The 22,016-nt window shown below is 36.5% G+C and overlaps 1 protein-coding gene across 1 annotated transcript; it reads left to right on the forward strand.

Moving 5' to 3' along the window:
- Window positions 1-1,822: 1,822 nt before the first annotated feature.
- slc6a3 (solute carrier family 6 member 3) lies at window positions 1,823-18,527 on the forward strand. Its single transcript, XM_044117075.1, has 16 exons — window positions 1,823-2,134; window positions 2,877-2,994; window positions 3,451-3,655; window positions 5,032-5,163; window positions 7,758-7,974; window positions 9,195-9,333; window positions 9,528-9,662; window positions 11,499-11,602; window positions 12,320-12,444; window positions 13,062-13,174; window positions 13,901-14,029; window positions 14,239-14,338; window positions 16,515-16,615; window positions 16,824-16,991; window positions 17,128-17,199; window positions 17,365-18,527. Exons 2-16 carry the CDS (start codon window positions 2,938-2,940, stop codon window positions 17,386-17,388), a joined length of 1,821 nt encoding a protein of 606 aa, XP_043973010.1. The 5' UTR covers window positions 1,823-2,134; window positions 2,877-2,937; the 3' UTR covers window positions 17,389-18,527.
- The last annotated feature ends 3,489 nt before the right edge of the window (window positions 18,528-22,016 follow it).

Below are 22,016 nucleotides of genomic sequence, written 5' to 3' on the forward strand. Positions count from 1 at the left end.
GAACATGACACATAATGAGATTTATGGTTCTGCAAGGCATGTTGGTTGGTCACTGAGTTGGAGGAAGTGGAGACCAGGGCAAAGAGGGGAAATGGGTTTATAGCAGGTAGCGTTATGTTGACGGTTACTTTTTCCATTGTTTAAATTTGCGAAGTCAAATTCCTTAAAATGCTTTTATTTGTTCTGAGTATTGAGATGATGAGCCTCTTAAACACAAACCTTTTTGAAGGTGTGCATTTTAAGTCTTACATGGTAAATGTAAGTGCCCTGTACTTGTATAGCACTTTATCAAGCCAATAAGACCTCAGTGTGCTTAACACTACATTCAGCCATTCAAGAATATGAAATGAAATACAACTCAGAAAATTATTTCAGTGATTTAATTTAAAGTGAAACTTAGATTCATTATAGAAAATTAAGTAATTGGAGATTTTTTTTAACTATCTTTTTCCCGTTCATGTTAATAATTAGTTCAATATCCCAGGAAATGATCTTATCATGGTCCACTGTGTTTTATTAAATCCACACTCAGCTCAGCCATTTGCACATTCTTCCATCTACTAACAAACTGTATTTGGCACGTGTCCACACTCCCAAAAGTGCCAATACCAAGTTTAATTATCTTGATATAAATGAATCTGATTTACTAGCAGACTGCCAACAGGAAGACAAGAAAAATCAGACCCACCAATGCAGACAGTCTGAATTCCCCTGTAGCTTGGAGAATAGACATTAAGATATTATTTTTAGTTTATAATTTTCTGGGTGGTTTGGCACCAAAACACATCAAACATTTCTTGCCATTCTATCAACTCTCCAGGTCACTCAGGTCTTCAAATCTACTCTGCATTAACTAGAATCAAAAGAGCAGCAGCATCCCATTTTTAAAAGTTTGAATCAAACTTTTAATTTGATTCAAAAATACCTTTTTAAAACTTCCAAGAAAACTGCAAAACTATGTTTTATTTATAAAAGATTGAAATAAATCTTGGCTGCTTCAGCATACCTGCTGTTTTTCAGCAGGTCTGTGGATCTGAAGGACATAAAAATACACAAATATCTGACATATCAGTGGAAACTATAAATATCAGACATCAAATCAAGGCTAAAAGTCCATTTGTTTAGAGCTGCTTTCTGTTAAAAACAACTAGAACATATTTGCCACTGCGTTGCCACAGCAAAGTAATGTTTGTTTTTGCTCATTTGGTTGTTCTATTTTCCTCCTGATCATATTAACACTTTAAATGGCTTATTGTCAAAAATGTGTCATGCATATAAAATTGCTTTGTTCAGCTTTTCTTACATCTTATCTAACATTTCAACAGAATTTGGGTTTTTTATTAGTTGCGATACTTGTCAAAACGAAGAGAAACAGCACATATTTCTGTTTGACAAATTTAAAAAATAAAAGTTTCACTTATTGAAACTAACTTAACCAAATTAAGTTTTTGATGGCATTTACAGCAACTGTTGGCCCTCGACTTGAGTTTTGCTCTTGCTCTTCTTCCCATTAGGCCAAAAAAGAATGAACCACGATCCTCACGGATCACTTATGTTGAAGCCTTGTGTTAATGTCTGCGCACAAGTCTTATAGCTTTTACCAGACAGATGTACGTAATACAGATAAGAGACGGGTAAATTTTCACATCAGGTAAGAAGATGCAGTGATGGGCGAGAGAGCAGCAGGAACGAATGAAGCTCATGTGAGGGCAGAGGGAGGGAGCAGAGTGACGGTGATGGGGGAGTGTTGTTGATTGTTCCTCATATTTCAAGAGAGGTCCTGCAGACAGATCTCCATATAAGACCACAGGGTGCTCTGATCTCTGTGTCTTGCCACCAGCGACCAGGAGGGTGGGAGATATTTCCACAGCTCATCAGATTGCCAGTTCCTGTCATCTTTTTTTTTTATATATATGCATATATATTCTCTGTCTTAATCCTCTTCGCATTTCTTTCAGCCAATGTTGATTTGTGTTTTTGCTTAAATTTTGAAATCCTTGGTCCTGGTGTAACTTATTGGAGAAGGTCTGCACAAAGATGGTCACCATCAATCTGCACCAGACTGAATAGCATAAACACCGGAATTAAATCATCCAGGTTTGGCGACTGGTGGAGATTTGTCATTTTAGAAAAGGTAAGTGATTTGCTTTAGTAAAGTTATTCGTTTTGAAAATGTGTTTTGTCTTTTGGTTGTAATATGCAGCTGTAATCGACATAGTTTTGAAAGAAAAGTTAAGGTACACCTCACTGTATTTTGCAATTTTGACGAATCCTAATTAATTAAACTTCAAGAAAAATTACATAAGCATTTTTAAAAGCAGATTTCATTTTTTAAAAACACTAGTTGAAAACAATATCTTGATTCCTGATTTACTCCTTTTTTTATTTAAAAAAAAAAAAAAAGAAAAAACACTGTATGTTGGGATATTTCTGGTACACATCATGCTGAGAGACTGTGGTCCAGACATGTGCACAAAATGGCCATCATGAAGTGATAACCTTTTCAAAAAGCTCTTCTATCTCCTCTTGTCACTCTCAGTCCAGACCCCTTCAGTCCATGTTGTTTTTCTCCATGCTCTGTTCACTCTACGTTCAATTCAAACCATGTGCTTCATAAGTTGGATTAATGCTATGGATTTGCCCACCGGTGACTTTTTAAATGTTGGAAATTTTACTAACATTCATACTTAGACGTGATGTTATTTCAAACCAGTGAAACGCTTATCTTTCAATTTCATTCATTGTGACTTGATGGCAGCAGTGTGCTGCGTCTCAGGGGAAGCTGTCTAAGTTGGTATCATTAACCTGATTTCTTGTAAAGGGAATAATTAATCTCTCTTTTTTGTGTGTATTTTCTGTGTCACTCTGCGTTCAAGACTCATCGGCTACACCTGTACTTCCTTTTGCTCGTCCTACTGGCACCTCGCAGCTGAAGTGATGTCCTCTCTTGCAGCATCAGAAAAATCCTCTCCGAACGCCATGGGTCCCAAAGAGGTAAGGGCATAACTGAGGGATAGTTTTAATAAAGGTAAATGGGAAATATTTTGTGAAACTACTGATAAATTTTAGAAGTTTTATCCATTAATTCCTGTTATTATTTTTTAGTCTGTATCAGTGTTTGTAAGTTGCGGGTGAAATGACTAAAACCTTTGGCTGGTGCATGCACTGGAGGTGAGAGGCACCATCTGTTATGCTTGAGAAATCCAGGGAGGAGATTGAAACTGGTTCAGCGAACTCATTTCCATGTGTCAGTGTACGTCTGCATGATCTCGTCTCATGTAGATCTACATTGAACATAGATGTTGCATTTGAGAAGTACACGCCAGGAAGAAGGGGATGGGGGGATGTTTTAGAGCTGTTTCTTTGCTCACTTTTTGAAAAATCTACTTCATGTTGTTTTTTGTTTTTTTTTTGTAAAATGTAAACTTATGACAAAGCCTGGTCCCTCAGGTGGAGCTGATCCTTGTAAAGGAGCAGAACGGGGTCCAGTTCACCTCCACCACCTTAGTAGCTCCGGCCCAGACTAACTCCTCTGGGGAGGAGGAAAGAGAGACCTGGGGAAAGAAGATCGACTTCCTCCTGTCTGTGATCGGATTTGCCGTGGATCTTGCAAATGTCTGGAGATTTCCCTACCTTTGCTACAAAAACGGAGGAGGTGAGGAGAAAAAGGCTAAAGGCTGCTTTTGGTGCAAGGACGGAAGTTAAACAGATGCAGAGTTGTATTATTTATTTTACCTTGCACAAGTCCTATGGGCTTGTCCATGATGACAGGCGGACTGGCGTTTGTGTATATATATATTCATTTATATACACTTTTTTTTTATTCAAGCGTTAGCTGAGATCAAACTAGGAGGAAAAACACCACAGCTGCTCTGCATAGATTAGCTCTAACAATCAGTGTCACTAATTATGGCTGTTTAACATAGAGCTGTCATTATGCTTAGAGGCTGTACATGGTGCTTTGGCTAAAAATGAAATGGTATTCTAGCCATGTTAAGGGCTGACATATAGCATGTGCCATAGGCTAGCTGCACATTGAGAACCGAACTGTTATATTTGATTTTAACCAAGCTGACCAAGTAAGAAAAATACAAACACTTTTTTAAAATAATATTCAGATTTTAAGCATTTAGTCCCATACTTTGGCAATGCAGCAGGCATATTCAGGCATTAATTAATGGTTTTACTGTCAATCAAATGGACAAAAAAGAAATAAATATAAAACAGTCTTGTCAACAAAATGAATTACATTTTCTTTCTTATGTAGAAATGAGTATGAATCATTTATTTAAGTCTCAACTATTTTGCATGTTGTCAAAATATGACATTTTTCTTTGTCATGTGTCATGATATTGATGTAATTTTACCCTAATTGATAGAACCTTATGTACAGAATATTTATGAACTGCTGCATAAACAAATTGGTTGGATTTATTTTGGTATAAATAGATCCAACCAATTTGCAGTTGTACGTTTTTCCAGCATACCTTCCAACCAGATCATATTCATATTTTTAAAAAAGTTATTTTTAAATCTTTTTGATAGTTTAGTGAGATTCTTGTGAGATTTTTAAAATGCCAAGACACAAACATACATTTATTACACAAGCATCAGTTGAAGAACAAACTTTATAAACTCTTAGTATTGTGATTTATTTAGGTGCTCTTTAAGAGGGTAAAGAGGTAAATGCCTATCTATCTATCTATCTATCTATCTATCTATCTATCTATCTATCTATCTATCTATCTATCTATCTATCTATCTATCTATCTATCTATCTATTCATTCATCTATTCATCTATCTATTCATTCATTCATCTATTCATTCATTCATCTATCTATCTATCTATCTATCTGATTGATTGATTGATTGATTGATTGATTGATTGATTGATTGATTGATTGATTGATTGATTGATTGATTGATTGATTGATTGATTGATTGATTGATTGATTGATTGATTGATTGATTGATTGATTGATTGATTGATTGATTGATTGATTATTTATTGAGTTATTGATTTTGTGCAGGAGCCTTCCTGGTCCCGTACCTGTTCTTTATGGTGATAGCAGGGATGCCTCTTTTCTACATGGAACTGGCTCTTGGGCAGTACAACAGAGAGGGGGCAGCAGGCGTCTGGAAGATTTGTCCCATCTTTAAAGGTAATCTTCAGTGCAGATTTTTAAAAAAAGACATGGATAGCATCACTTTAAGAATGTTAGATGGTGATGGTAATATTTAAAAAAACAGGACTTCTGTGTTTGGTCACTCTCCTCAGAATTAAATGGTGATTACTTAAACTTCAGATTAAATTACCCAGACCCCATAATGTCCTCAGCTGAACTATCCTCCACTTGTTAGTCTAAGTGATCTCTTCCAAGATTTTCTATTCAAAACCTTGGTCTTAAAGTAAAAGTAAAAAATAAACACTGATTTAAATTTCAAATCCTTTTCTCACTCTTGCTGGTGCAGGAACATTTGCACTTGCACAATAAAAATGTTTGTAATTATGTTTTCTTTTTCATCTTTCTGTATGTCCATTTGCCTGCATTCTTATTTGACAGCCCCCCTCCCGAAATCTGCATGTTTTGCTTTCCGTGTGTCTGCCCACATGCCTGCCTGTCCACATGCCAGTCTCTTTTGTCCGCCTGTCTCCTCGTTGAGCAGCGACAGGCATTATTTATCCCCCAGAACATCAGGTTCTGTTGCCACTCAGATGGAAAGCAAATGAAAATTGGGCTTTTAGCCTCCTTCCATGATTGTCCAATCGGGGTGATTCTGGCTGACACGCTCTCTCGCTGAGTACCTTTCAACACATCGTTAAGCAAAGCACGGTTTTAGGAGAATGCCAATTCAAACATACGCTAATGGAGACGCAAACATTTGGACCCATTTTTGTTTTTGATCCCAGTCATAGGTTGAAAAAAAATATATAATGTTTGTGGTTTTATCTTTGTTCAGTCTCTTGTAGTTTCAATCTTATTCATTTTCAGGAAGATTTCTTTGGTAATTTGAAGAAAATGATCTAAATTTATGTTTCAGTTCTTTGCTTTGTACTCAGATGTGCTTGGGAAATAAAATACTAGTGGAGCATTTGTTGCTTCACGGTGTTCGGTTTTGTTTCGTATTACTACATTGTGCATGCTTCTGTCTACAGTATGATTGTCTAAGAGTGTGGGCCCCCTGTCAGGGACCACACTGTGTATGTTGACGTTCTAATAACACGCTTCTCTCGCTGCAGGGGGATAACAGTAATTATTCAAATGCACGTACGCATGCCCGTATTGACAGTAATTATTCTGATCAGCAAGCTGGTTTCCTCTCAGGATCAATGCGTTTGAAGAAAAGAAGTGAAAACCGGTGATTGAGAGATAGCATGGCATCACGCGGCGCTAATAAGAGGATTCGCTCTGTGGACAAATATCACATCCACGTTACAAAGATATCAATAAACTCCAGTTGTGGTCAGGCTTCTTAGCAAAGGTCAACAATTAACTGCAGCCTTAGAAGACTGGACACTGCTTCAGATTTAGGAAAAGGGCAGATGTGCTGATAATTAAGGCATAAAGCGTTTGTCTTTAAAAGTTCAGTTTTTGGTTTTTGTTCTAGACCGCAGGCGTACTTTACAGATGAATATATGCTCACAGAAAGGCAAAAGTTGCTGTTTTTTGCCGTGAAATCTTTTTTCAAGCATTAGTGTAAGATATAACAAGGAAAAAAAACTTAAAATGTCAAAAGTTTTTGGAAAGGCAAATATAATGCTAGTTTAATTTGTTGTAGTGGATATGCTTTGTCCTCCATCACACATTAATGGAAGCAGAGTGTATTTTCTGCACATGGTAGAAATTGCAGCTCAGAAATATATAGACAGTCTATAAAACAGCCTGATTTAAAATACTATGCAGGTTCAGTGGGATGGCAGTTTTTTTGTTTTGTTTTTTCTCTCCCAAGACGTTAAAAGCTGTTATTTAAGTATCCATCCATCACATTCAAAAATAGTCCAAAAAGCGGTCCTGATTTGTGAATACAATAGAGATACAAACAAAACACACACACGATTCCTGTCTTTTTGTGTCCATTACACCCAAAAAGCCTTATTTGTGGGCTCCCTTGGAGATATTTGTACATCTGTAAGGTTCATTCCTCTACACACAACTCTAAATTACGTTCATTAACATTTTAGAGTTGGTTACAATTGTGACTGAACCTTTTTATCAACAAGTAATCCGTTTGTCTGAACCCTGCTAGTAATGCCTTTCTGTAATTCTAATTCCTAATTTAATATCTTATACTTAACTCTACTTATTATAAAACGATCTACAAAACATTTATGAACTTTCTAGAATAAATTTCAAGAATCTTACCACTACTTGGATGTCTAAAATAAACTTTATAGGAACATTTAAGAACTTATATTTCTTTTGGCTACTGTGAGATCTTTAAAGAGAGAATTAGTCATACAACATTATATTTAACTGGATCAGAGTAAAGGGGCTCAATATAAATAGTAATGTTGTAAATTTTTTATTAATCCCAAATTGGATTACATTTGGTTTGCTAGCCCTGAGAGGTTGAGCAGATAAAGCCTTTCTTCTGTCAACATCTCCCAGAATGCTATGCGGTTCTGGATTGTAATTCAGTGAATATTATCTGTTGATATTGATCATGCGTTTATTGCAATATGTTTTTAAATTAATGATTTGTTGTCTAGCCATATTCAATATAATGAGTGTGATATCATTTCTGTCCCCTCCAGGTGTTGGCTTCACAGTGATTCTCATTTCCCTTTATGTTGGTTTCTACTATAATGTCATCATCTCCTGGGCGCTGTTTTACCTCTTCTCCTCATTCACCCACGAGCTGCCATGGGTCCACTGTAACAACACCTGGAACAGCCCAAACTGCTCAGACTGGGCCGACAACAGCTCCGTCGGCGACATTTACAAAGCCACACCTGCTCAAGAGTACTTTGAGTAAGTTTAGTTGACCTCCGGTTCTAATTTGTTGGATTCAAATATATTTTGCCTCCCTTAAACCTAACTAAACTTAAGAGTTTACTGACAGTCAGTATCTGCGATGGATTGGAGACCCTGTCCAGAGTGTCCACCTCTTGCCCATTGGCTGCTGGAGATAGTCACCAGCAGCCCTTGCGACCCTATAGGGATATAAATAAACGTGTTGGACAATGGATGGACAATAGTTAGCCTACTCAGAGGACAATGTCATGTGCTTATATCCTGAAGTTTTAGTTGGCTGATATCACCTCCATTATAAAGCTGAGCAGGTGTCCTCTGTTCCAGCATGTAGGGGGTCGTTCTGTTGTGACAGTCAAAGCTCTTCATCCCTGATAGCTCTGTGTGAAGTGGCAGTGTGCTATTTTCACTGAGCCACCTGCAAACAATTTGACCACAACAGCTCAATAAATGATACTGGTCTCTCTTTTAACGTTTATGTTGATTGAAGACTTAAACCAAATTATAAAAAAATATGATGTTAAAATGCGTACTTTCAGGTGATGTGTTTAACACAGGCGTGTACAATCAAGTGTGAATGTACACCACAAAATCTGTTACTTTCACAAGTAATCCATTGATGTTTCAGCATGCATTATTTATAAAATGCCAGATTTTTTTTACAACTGGTCAATTCATGCTGTCTGCACAAATATCCTTTAGTCTTATGTGATCTATTGTTCAGCAATGAAGTGAGCACTTAGTGAGCTACCAAATCCAGACATTGGTTTGTTTAGGTATTGGTATTCTCCACTGTTGCATTGAATTTCTCTCAGCACATGTTGTCAGAAAATAAATTCTCTGGGGAGTTCTCAACACATTCAAGAATTTACTCAAAATCTAAATTTAATTAAACTTGACTTTGTTAGAAAACAACAGTCAGTTTTACTCACACCTGTTGTATTAGTTAGTGGATGGTGATAATTTCCAATACTTTGATTGCTGCTTAACATTTTAGTAAAAAAAAAAAAAAAAAAGCCTTCCCCACAAAATCAGGTTATATGTTGGGCAGTAGCCCTTCACATTTGTCATTTTAGCAGAAGATAAAACCTTTTCAGTTTAGAGACATTTAGGATTTCTGCATTTGGCACAGTGGAAAAAGCAGTGTCAACTATTTTCAAGATATGACATACAGCTGGTGTCTCTGGTCATGTTCCTAAACTGGACGTTCCGTTTCCCAGACGAGGGGTCCTCCATATTCAAGACAGTAATGGTATTGATGACCTTGGACGTCCACGCTGGCAGTTGACTTCCTGTTTGGCTGTTGTGATTATTCTGCTCTACTTTAGCCTCTGGAAGGGAGTCAAGACCTCTGGCAAGGTAGGACATACAGCACACATTGGTAAAATAAAAGAAACATGGAAATGATCACAACTATCTTGAGTCTAGAATTCATAAAATTGTGAAGCTAAAAGCTTTATTACTCTTAGTTAAATGTTTGTCTGCCAGCTTTTATTTGTAAAGGTTTGGGTTATCCGCAAGTGGTGAGCATGTATGTCGTGTGACTCTTTAAGGTTGTGTGGATCACGGCCACCATGCCCTATCTGGTCCTGACCGTGCTCCTGTTCCGTGGAGTAACTCTGCCTGGAGCCATCGACGGCATTAAAGCATACCTCTCTGTCGACTTCCTGAGACTTTGCGATGCCAAGGTGAGTCCAGACAGATCAGCAGACGGATACAAGGGAGATTAGAAGGGGAAGCTACGTGGGGAGGACAGTGGTGGCTGAGAGCTCCACTGAAGGAATGCTTTGACATTTTCATGTTTTGTCTGTTTATTTTTGTTTTCTCTGGCACAAACCTACAACTTGACAAGAAGTTTGAAATCTGAGAAAGTATTACATGTTCTTTAAACACCAGCTTGAACCTTCTAAGATAGAGTGCCAACTCACTTTTGGTACAGATGAGTTAAACACTTGAAAGCTAATTAAGCTATTTTTCACAAACAATCACAGAAAATCTTAGAAATGTCAAACCTTTTTGGTGAGAATTTATTGGAGTGGAAATTGGGTCGATAAAATCCCAATTGGCACATGTAAAAGTTTCATACTTTTTATTCTTCATGTTGGTCAGAGTATCTAGGAACTTTTAATTAGTAGTTATTACCAGTAATGCTAAAAAAGAAAAAAAAAAAACAGCCTTATCTGTCCTATCATTGCAAATGCAAACATGTGGACTTTGTAAACCTTTACTGGGACTGTAACAGTAACCAGGTGCTTCGATCGAATCAAGTCTTTTGGCCAAATGTCCTAGCGGTGAAAGGCATCTTCACCGCTTTGTATGGTGACAAATCTGACATTGTGGGCCTGTACTTCTCTAAATGCTCTTTTAACCTTTGTTAGAGTCAGTGGCATCATGGATTCTTTAAAGCAATCTCTTAAAATCTGGTGACGTCTGCTAGACAAGTGAAAATTGTTAGCGTACGGTCATCTGGATCCCCATACCTTAATACTAGAGTAAGAAAGAAACAGTGGAAGGAGAACTAGTCTAAGGTCAGTCTTTCCTCATACTTTATGCTGAAAAAGCCACAGGCAGCAAGAGAATGTACAAACTACTGGCAGCAGTGGTACAAATAATTGCACCACCTCTGACTTGGATCAAAACATTTATTTATTTACATGGAATCCCCCTCCCACTTAAAAAAGGCACTTAAAGATTGATATTTCTCTTTTTTTTTACTGAGATTTTGTTCCCTTAATAAAAAATTTACTTATTTTCTTACTTTAAACACAACTTTATAGAGGTGCCAAGAGATGGATCAGCTCTCTATTAGGTTGCCTTATGCACTGCATTATAGAAAGTAGGTGTACAGACTAATATTGTAGCTATTTGAAATTACTTAAAGTGAAAGATGATGTTCAGTGCTAACAGATGCAAGGCACAGAGTATTTTACAACAATTAGACAATAATTCTACCTTTATATTAGTGTTGGTACATATATATTTTTACAATGACGAACTTCCTGCTAAACATTTTCAAGTTGTGTGCAAAAATATGCAGTTTCTTCTGGTAATTCACCTCTTTATTTTAGATATTATTTGAATATTTATTGGATATTCACAAAGTAGTTTTTTCCTTTCCTGCTCAGAACCAATATGAGAATTAAACTATGGTAGGCATTATATTGACTCACACAAGCAACCAATGAATGCCTTAATGGCATTACTAAATTTGTATTATTTTTGCTTTAACAGACTGGCTAGTCACTAATTTTAGGTGTCATGGAGCTTAAAAAGCAAACATGCAAGACCAAGATTGAGGAACCTTGATGGAGAGACACCGAGAAATTTATGGGAGCAATTGGCGAATTAGATTAAATAGATGCATGGAGCAGCAATTTGCAAAATTACCCCCTGTATTCACATGTGTCTTTCATCTACTGCTGTTGAATGAGTTTCCTGCAATTATCTCAAATAATGGCTTTTTTCCTCTCCTGCACCTTTTGTTTGCCGCTTCATACGAGTGTGCTTGTTCTTTTGCTCCCCAGGTCTGGATTGAGGCTGCAACACAGATCTGCTTCTCACTGGGTGTGGGGTTTGGTGTGCTAATTGCATTTTCCAGCTACAACAAATTCAGCAACAACTGTTACAGGTACACACACACCCACACACCCCCACACGCACACGCACACACACACACACACGCCTACACATACACGTATGCAGCGATAGGCAGGTGGGGATTCATCAAGGCAGACACGGGTGGAGAACTTGCCATGCGTTTCAAGCATGCTTGCTGCACAAGTAGGTAAAATAGAATCACCTTTGAAGCTACTTAAAAAGGAATGTTTGACAAGAAGCCATGCGGCTGAAAATTTAACAAGACAAAGTATTAAATTCTTGGAAAATCCGAAAGCAACCAGAAGAAAAGGTTCCATGTCCGCTTTTGCCTTTCTATTGTTTATGATAGCTGACAGACAATACAGTCCAGCCTTAGTATTTGATTGCACCAAAGAGCTAAAGATACAGCTAATTATACATACATTTTATTCAGAATCATTTTTGAGAATCTTTCTATTAATTTCTGTTCACTGCTTACCTTTCTCCAGACTTTACAAACACAACAAAATAGTAGTTTGTCATCTACCAACTTAACAGAATGACTGGAAAAACAATCAGATTTCTTTCTCTACATCATTTCTTCAGTTTCATTTTTAAAAGCCGTACGTAAAGGAAAAATCCCTGGACCCGCAGCTGGCATTTTCTTTAATGGATATGATCAGTTTGGTAGGATGTCATTGTGCTCTGGCTAAAAAACTGTTTTTATACTGTCATTCTGCATAAAATCATTGTGTTTTGTTTCATCCAGGGATGCTATCATAACCAGCTCCATCAACTCTTTGACAAGTTTTTTCTCTGGATTTGTTGTCTTCTCCTTTCTCGGGTACATGTCCCAGAAACACAACGTGGCTCTAGATAAAGTCGCTAGAGATGGTATGTTACTGTAAAGACCTTAACCTTTTAGTTTAATATGCTAATACGATTAGAACATAATTTCCAACAGTGCATGATCTGATTTAGTTTTTGGTTATCATTACTCAATCATGTTTGACATGGACATGTTGTACTGCTGAAATAGGCCACTGCCATAAAGGCATATTGTTTCCATCTTGACTATGTTATGGCTATGTATTCCCATATGCAAAAAAACAACAACAACAACAAACAAAACGTGATTTATTGTTTATTTTCACACCTTTCTATTAGACCAGACATTCCCCTTTCCAGCTATTTAAGCTTCAATTGGCGGTTCACTACAGTCTCTCCCTTTGCGCTTTTGAAATAAATTGATCACTGTAGAACTGGACATCCCCAAAAAAGATGCACTTTTGGTTATGTTGTGGTCCAGTTGCCTGGTCATCATTTTTTGCCGTTTGTCAAACTACATCAAATCTTCATGGTTGTCCTTTTTTTTTTCACTTGTTGCTAATATGTGTGCAATAAAAACATTATCATTGGTCTTCTTCTGTCAGTGGTCATAATGCTTTAGTGTTATGCTCTATCATTGTATGTGATGTTCTGTTCACTTTTTTGATTTTTCTCTTCGTCAGGTGCTGGTTTAGTGTTTGTAATTTATCCAGAAGCCATTGCAACCTTACCTGGGTCGTCAGTCTGGGCGGTGATTTTTTTCATTATGCTGCTGACACTTGGTCTTGACAGTGCAGTGAGTATGCATCCACACACAGACACACTCATCCGCATCTCTTATTTCACTTCGTCATTTGGGACCAACACTGTTTACGATTCACTGTGATATCATATTGGCAACATTGGTGGTAATTTATTTGCATATTGGTTGGAGATTTGACAATGAGAATTTTGTACCTGATTTCTAATATTTGTTTTTTTTGGTAAAGATTTGATCTAATAACAATTTGTCTTGAACAGTCTTTTATACAGTATAAAGATAAAAAATGTAAAAACATAGATATTTTGTTTCTTCTTGCCATAAGCAGAAGCAAAGTTACAATGTGTGTTTGTCTTACAAGTCATAGTAAAAAAATTTTTTATTATTATTATTAGTGCCATTAGACTAGAAAACACAGGTTCCAATTTAATAGCTTCTTGCACATTCATTGGAAACATATAACATTGCAGCATTGCAGAGTGTTTTTCTTTAACATGAATTGGTAATTTTACATTATAATATAATATTCAGAATTCAGGAGAAGATAAGATTCTTAAGTTTCTGTGCAGCTGTACGCTGATCAGAGCCAATTGAGCTTAATATTATCTAAGCTAATTTCTCATTTCTAAAAAACCTCACCCTACAATAAAGTAAAAAGGACCATTCTCAGTTTTTCTAATCTTTTTTTGGCTCTTAACATTCATGTGAACATCTGCTGTCTGATTCTCTCTCACTTTGTGTTTTGTTCTGATTCCTCTGTAGATGGGTGGGATGGAGTCTGTGATCACTGGGCTGATTGATGAATTCAAATTCCTTCACAAACACAGAGAGCTGTTCACCCTGTTTATTGTTGTTTCAACATTTCTCATATCCCTCTTCTGTGTCACAAATGTGAGTTTCTTACCAGGAAGACTTTTTGCATGGCATACTTGTTTGCTTGGTGGAAAATATTCCCCTCCGCAATGCTTAAACTCTTAATTACAATCAGTGTCCTTCCAAGAAACAAATATTTGCATATGCGGTTCACCTCGTAAAGAAATGTCTCACAGTGCCAAATAAAACCTACGTGGATTTAATTGTGTTTCTTTTTGCTCTTCCAGGGAGGGATGTATGTGTTTACTCTGCTGGATCACTTTGCAGCCGGAACATCGATTCTCTTTGGAGTGCTTATTGAAGCCATCGGCATTGCCTGGTTCTACGGTGAGAAAGATGAGCTAAAGTAACAAGGAGAGACGCCACTTGATTAATTTTTTTCATGACCAGCAAAGCTGATGCTTTATTAAGGGTCTGAAGAGAAATTGCTTGGTCTGGGTGTTGTGTGCCCCAATACAACATGCCTTTTATTAGATATAAAACAGCTTCAGGTAGAAGGTTATAGCATTGGCCTCTTCAGTTCTGTCCCCACGCTGTGCATATTGTTGGGAAACTGTTTGTGTGGTGCTTATGAAATGAACAGATGGAGAGATAGTCTGACCTGTGACTGTGTTACCTCTCAGCTCACTCAGCAGTGGTGAGTCAACAAACAATAAAAATCATTGCTCAGGAACAGGCACTTCCTTTTTTCTGTCACCTGCCATAGTCGCCTTAGTCATTGTGGTTATGGCTGAGGTTTGTCTAGTCATTTATTACACAAACATTTTTGCCACATTTCATTCAAGTGTTGCCAACAACATTTTGAAGAAATTATTCCCCAATAAATTCTAACATAAAATTAATGACATCTTTATTCTGGTCTATGCTGCGGCATTATTGTTAGCACAGCTGCATTATACAAATTTGCTGTTCAAATAATTTCCAGGGTATTATTTATTTTTGTGTGTGTGTGTGTGTGTGACATTTGTATGTTCTTCCTTTGCATTTATAGGTTCTACCAGCAGACACAGATTTTCCACTCATTCTAAAACTATTCAACTTCTCTCTTTAAACTGCCTTGGATGGATGGATAGTAGAATATTAAAATTTGTCTGTGATATCATTATGAGTGAATTTTTTTCTTTCAAAAATATGATTCAATGGCAGTATGATTTAGATTTATGGAGTTCACGGTATCATGGTATGTACACTCACATTTTATATCAAATTGTACCACTTCCTACTTCTAAGGACAATTTTAAGAGACCAAATAGCCTAGCATCATTTTGAAGTGTGGGAAGAAGGCAGGATACGCAGAGAACAGCCACAATGTTCAGCTTTTTTCCAAAAACTTTTTAAAATCTAAATTCTTTGTTTAAACAGTATACAAAAAGATATATATTTACATTATATTTTTTCCTAAAGGTCTCAAATTATTATGTTTTTTTTTCCCCCAATTTTATTTGTTTTCTGTAAATTGAAAAAATATGAACAGCCAGAAAATATTGCAAAAATGTGAAATAATAAGATAAAGATCTGGCAGAACTACTGACGTGAGCCGACTTTCCTCCCCTGTGGCTTCTAACCTAGAAAATGGAGGGGTGAATAAAGACCTGAGTAGTACCAAGGCCCCAGGCAAAGGAGGTCAGCATATTACCCCAGTTTGCCGGATCTTGACCTTGGCATGCCCAATAAATCATGCCCGAGGCTTCAATGGGCTTTTGCTGGTCTTTTTTATATCCTTATAACTACTGACAGAAACCCTTGACCCTCTGGCTACTGTGGTCTTTCATTCTGCTATCCACTATTTCAGAATTATTTGTTGAACTGAATACCTGGTCGTCAGACTGGTTATATTGTTCTACACTGAGGAATGTTATTCAACAGAGAGAAAATAAAAAAAACATTAAATGGAATGAGAGAAGAGAATTTGTCTGCCTTTGCACAATTACTTTAAGCATCGCTCAATTAGTGTTCTCCTATAACTCTCATTCCAGATGTAATACTGGGAATTTCCATAATGCTTTTTTTTTTTTTTGCACTATTCTACTTATACTGTGCTTTGAATGTCTTCAACTACTAGAGAGATAAAATGGGGGAGGATGCTCTAAACACCCTCTTATAAAAGACACTTTTCATTTGGTATTAAGGTAACTGAGGCCGTTCAAAGCAAAATTTTTGTAACCCATCAATCTAAAAAAATTTAAATAAGCCATAATCTTACATTTACACAGATTATCATGTCTAAAATCTATATTTACATGTTGATATATGAAACCACCTTTATATGCATCAACATCAGTTTTTCAGTCTTTGATGATTTTGAGGTTATTATTATTGAGTGAACTTAAATATCAGCACATATGTTGTGGTTTGTTTTGTTCTGTTTTGTGGAAATTGCTATTCTGCTCCTGCATAAATTTGTTCCTCCCACCTTGTTTAACCCGCAGCCTTATCTCACTCCAAGTTCCACCCAAAAGTTTGCATCTTTGTGTGGTGCATCAAGCATCTTTGTGTGTTTTAGGAGTGGATCGTTTCAGTGATGACATTAAGGAGATGATTGGTCACAGACCAGGAAGGTACTGGAGACTGTGCTGGAAGTTTGTTAGCCCATGCTTCCTCTTGGTGAGTCCTATCCACTGTAGAGTTGTGATTTATAACATAAACATGGATGATGCTTACATTAAATTCTACTGGCTTGTACAAAGACATGCATACAAACTTGTGTTTCTGTTTTTGACCAACAATGCTATTTAGCCCTTTGGTAAATTTTGTTTTTTGGAAAGATTCTCCAAAGTCGGGATTTTGTGTTTACACTTTTCTTCACTTATAGTTCATGGTTGTGGTTAGCTTCGCCACGTTCAACCCACCAAATTACGGCTCCTACATATTTCCTCAATGGGCTAACCTGGTAGGGTGGTGCCTGGCCATGTCATCAATGACCATGGTTCCACTGTATGCCATCTACAAGCTCTGCTCACTTCCAGGAAGGTTTTGCGATGTAAGCCTCCATAATCAACTTTATCCACAGCAAGCAAAAGATTTCTTTATCTTTTGCTTGCTTTGGTACTGTGATACGTTTTTGTTTGTGAGGCTTACTGGCGTAAGAACAGGTACTAATCAGTCTTCCCTAACAGCGCCTGGCTTATGCCATCACCCCGGAGACAGAGCATCATCTGGTAGACAACGGAGAGGTTCGGCAGTTCACTGTGAGTGTAACCTTGAGCCTAATATTTTTTTTTAGCACATAGTTAGATCTCCAAAATGTATCCCTTGTACTTCTCGGATGATAAGCTAGTTTACTGTTAGATCTCTGTCATAATTATGGAGTGTTTAACTTTAAGGGCATGCTGCACTTTTCCCCCCCCCCACAGCTGCATCACTGGTTGGTCGTTTGAGAGCTGCAGAAAGAGAAATGGAAGGAGTGAAAGAGGAAGAATGTCAGAGTGGATGCTGGATGCATGCAAAAATAGAAGCCTAAAGAGCTAAAGAGTGAAGACAGCCATGTAAACTGATCACAGGGATTAGGATGCAGGGCTTAAAAGTGCCAAGAAAAAAAAAAAAGAGAAAAAAAAATCCACATAAATTGTAGTGTTGTTACATTTTAATAGTGGATGTGTAAAACTGTGCATTGGCCCCTATCTACTGTTTCTCCACAAGCTCGTGAATGGGATTCAGTAAAATAGTTAATTTGATGTTCAGCCTGCTATTTCTGTAAAATGCAAAAAGCCCATGAATGAATAGCATGGAAGTCTTAGCCTGCTGGATATTAGTGTGCTAAATCCTCCCCGTGCTTTATAACAGTAGAACATTGTTACTGCTGATGAATGAACACAGGAAGATATTGTGAACATTGTATGATATGTTGAGTGGCACAATTTAGGACACAATATTTTAAAATTGATAATGTTGTAGAGGTGCTACAAAAAGCATTAATTCTCTTAAAAATAAAGTGCATTTTATTTTTGATTATTCCTATTCCTGATCGAGATTTAGGACTAAAATCATTAATCTGAAGAATTCTAACTTATTCTATGTTCCTATCAGGACTATGTAATTATTATTTGTAATTTAAAGACTGTTATGATTGCTATAGCCTTACAGAATTTAACTTGCTTACATCAGAATTGCTTACTTACAAACAATGCTTAATTTTTTTCAAATACTTATTTTTGAACATTTTCAGTCAATATTCCTTTAGGTGACGCAAAACCCAAATTATGCTATAGCATCTGCAACTTTTTTCTTAGTGGGTTTTTTTTAGCATAATTTTAAAATATAGACATGGACATATTGAAAATATTATAAAAGGAAACCCTAGAGCCCCCAAAAGGAAACTTTTAATTACATCCAATTCATTTTTACCTGCCTGACAATGACGTTAGCATTTTATTTGAAATGTAAAGAAAGACTCACACAGTAATCCATACTGTACAAGGCTTCAATATTACACAGTAATCTATGGCTTCTTCTCCTTCTTTTTCACAAAAAGGTGTGTCTTTACATCTAGTTGTTTCAGAAATGAGAAGCTTTTTATTGCATTCGAATAGGTAGCTCAGACCTATTTGCTCAGTGGCTCAGACCTATTTGCTCAGTTACATTCAGGTGGTGACTTATTAGGGGGGGAGGCAGGAGAGTGCTTAGAGAGTAATAGACAAAGACATGTTCTTCATCACTGTTTATTACAAAAAGTTTCCATTGCTTGCATCTCTGGAAGTGAAGATCAGAACCTGAAGTCACATCTGGTCTAAAGTCATACTCAAAAGTAAAAAAAAAAAAAGCCAAATCAAAAAAAGTGTTTCAATGAGCTTTTTCAAGTTTTTCAGAATATCTAAAAGGTGAATCTCTGTTTTGTCCTCATTTATTTGTTAATAAGTAGTCGGACAACCAACCATCCATGTTAACAAATGGATGTTAGCAAAAACTGCTAACATTTTTGCTAACAAAAATGTTAGCAAAAACGATCTTTATAGCTCTGTGTCATCAGCATAGCAGTGGTAAAATATTTGTGCTGTCTCAGGGCAGATCCTTCCAGAACACAATGAGCAATGCTAACTCTTATATCTTAAAAATTACTAACAGAACAGAAAACTAGTAAGATAATTGAATCCTTACCACAGACGTCACCTCGCGCACCAAACTGGCAAAACCCACTTTGACCTGTTGAGGGCTCTCTACTCACAGATGATTAATCCTTGATCAACCAAAGAACAGATATTGCTTCCTTAAATGAGATTATTTTTTACTTAGAGATTTTTCTCGAAGAGTCAACTGTTACCAAATCACTGCCACTAAATCTGTGTTTGTCCTCCGAGGACGTTATGTGAAAGTACTGACGGTCACACTTACTTTGAAAGGCATTTAGCTTTAATTTTACAATTTACACGAGACTATTCTGTATTCTAAGACTGTTTTCAATAGTGTTTCTTTTAATGACATTGCAAATTATCACTGTATCATATAATAAATAAAATTGTTCAAAAGAATATATATGTTTAAGCAAAGTAAATGTAAAACTTGGGGACTTGCATTGTACTATAAGAAAGTGACAAAGACGAAGAATATATATATATATATATATATATATATAAATATATATATATATATATATATATATATATATATATATATATATATATATATATATATATTAAAGAGAAATCTAAGAACATTCAAATTTGTTTTTCTTTTTGAGTTCTTTGGTTCCATTAGAAACCCATTCCCCCCAATAGGTAAGCAATCATTTATTTTTCCCACTTGTGGTACATGTAACACACTGAAGGGTTATTTTTGTCCCAAGTTGTATGCATGTGCTGCTGTACTGTGCCCGGTGATGTTTCTGACTGTATGATTTTGTTTTGTACTGTCAAATTGAAGTATAACAATAAAATTGTTACTTTAAAACGTAACCTTGATGCCTTCACTTGATTGTTTAAATAAAATATGTAGTCTTTGTGACCTATGTATGTCACATTCTAGTGGCTTCCTAAAAGTTTATAAAGACGCCCATGTAAACAACTAAAGCTAAATGATTATTATTGAACTGTAAAGCCTGATTACAGTGAAAGAATTGATTGCACCAGCTTTTAGCATACAGCGTGTATATGTTTTAGGATCATAGATTCATGCTGAAACTGTCTCTAGCTCTCTGAATTGAAACAGTGTAAATTTTTTCTAAGCATGACCAAGAATCTTCAGTGTTCATTACAATGGTATGAAGCGCAAGCACTCAAAATTCTTAGCCGGGAATGGATTCCTAGCAGATAACATTTAGGATGATTACTGTCTACAATAGATTAACAAGATTCAATATCTGCTGACGATCAGCCATGATAAATATGTGGACCAGCCATACATCACATTAACAAACACAAAACAAACATATAATATGGCATTTATATGTTTGTTATATAACAAACCAAACATATATATACAAAGGAGTTCGTAATCTGTAACCTTGGGACTTTTCTCAGTAAAAATGATTCTGATCAAATATTTACAATCATGCCATCACTCCCTGTCGTCTTTGTCTTCCGCAGGAATAATTCACTGTGACCTGTTTCTAGTTTCAGCTCTCGAAGAGTGCAACCTGCACAATCAAATGTGTTGAAAGTAGGTTTTGTTTTAGTCGACATTGTAACACCTGCTATACTACAGTACACTTTCTGTAGTGCATGATGTAGGAGGATGTGCTCAATAGGACTTGTGTGACTCGACCTTGGCTCTGCTTGTTGACAATGTTAAAACACAGTGAGAATTGCACAGTGAGTTGCTGTGAGAATTTTCCAAATGTTGTCAGCCCAGAGCAATTGCAAGGCAATTTAGCCCATCCAAGGATATGGTTTAAAAGGTGCCATTATCGCACCCAATAAACAAAACGATTATGTATAATTTCATGTCTTGCCATTGATGTTGAAACTGAAAATATACTCAGAAGGAGTGGCAGAAGGAAATGCAACTTTGTTTTCAGTCGCTGCGTAGGTTATTCTTTTTGTCTTGAGATTGTGTCAAGGAGGACAGACACTTTCAGCAACCAGCAAATTGGGGCACATTGTTACCAATGAAGTATTAGCAATGATATATACCAGGGTTTTGAAACTGCTATTGCCAAAATCTAGTGATTGGACTACTGTTTGCACTGGAATGTATATGGTTTATAATTGAGAGAACAGTGATAAATTAATACATTAAATTACGTATTTAATTATTTTTGTGCTTCACAAAACACACTTATAATAATTGGAACCTCAAACATTGCTTCCTTATGCTTACTTTATCTTTTACTTGTTGTACACCTCCCTCTACTGGTCAATTTGCTCAAAGTCAGAACTTTAAATAGATTATGCCTTTAAAAACTTCAGGAATGCCCAGTGTCTCATGTCACTGCTTTATAAGCATATGATTGATTCATTAATTTCCCTCCTCTGAGTTAGGTTGGGACAAACGTGTGGCTCTATTATAAGGCGCATCTTAAACAATATGTGCTTGGGTGGCATCAATCAAAAGAAAACCACAAGAGGAATGTAGACTTTCTTTGGTCCAATTTCTCAATTCCACAGAAAATGTCTGAGTAGAGCTGAAAAGATACTTGTGAACTAAGACGCATACAGACCTAATTCAGCTACATCATTTCTCTCAGGACGAGTGGGACAAAATTTCAGCGAGCTACTGAGAGGAGGAAAACATGCTCATAAAATCTGATAAAAGACATGTTGCTTAACAGGCCATGATCCCAAATGCTAAGGAAAGGTATGTAGATTTTTGACTATTTGTATTAAAAAGGTTCTGTGATCACGGCCTAATATTTTCATTTTTGCGAGTACTTCATACCTTTGAGAGATTTTTGGTAATTGTTTTTATTTTTCAGTCAGGTAAATCTTTTTATATCTATTTGAAGAAAAGAAAAGAAGCTGCCTAATAATTATGCAAACCTCGATGTAGTGTGTTGACCTCCTAAAGCCTCACCTTCCCTCATTACACAGATACACAATATTTGCTTAAATCCATTAAGCATTCAAATTTATCC

Source organism: Gambusia affinis, linkage group LG05 (assembly GCF_019740435.1).
Source record: "Gambusia affinis linkage group LG05, SWU_Gaff_1.0, whole genome shotgun sequence".
Lineage (NCBI taxonomy): Eukaryota > Metazoa > Chordata > Actinopteri > Cyprinodontiformes > Poeciliidae > Gambusia > Gambusia affinis.

What these genes read in the sequence shown, in the direction of transcription:
- slc6a3 (XM_044117075.1), top strand. Translation starts at nt 2,938, where the DNA reads ATGTCCTCTCTTGCAGCATCAGAAAAATCCTCTCCGAACGCCATGGGT. An exon ending in AGATAAAGTCGCTAGAGATG is followed by an intron (nt 12,445 to 13,061) that starts GTATGTTACTGT and finishes TCTCTTCGTCAG; the next exon opens with GTGCTGGTTTAGTGTTTGTA. An exon ending in GAGAGGTTCGGCAGTTCACT is followed by an intron (nt 17,200 to 17,364) that starts GTGAGTGTAACC and finishes CCCCCCCCACAG; the next exon opens with CTGCATCACTGGTTGGTCGT.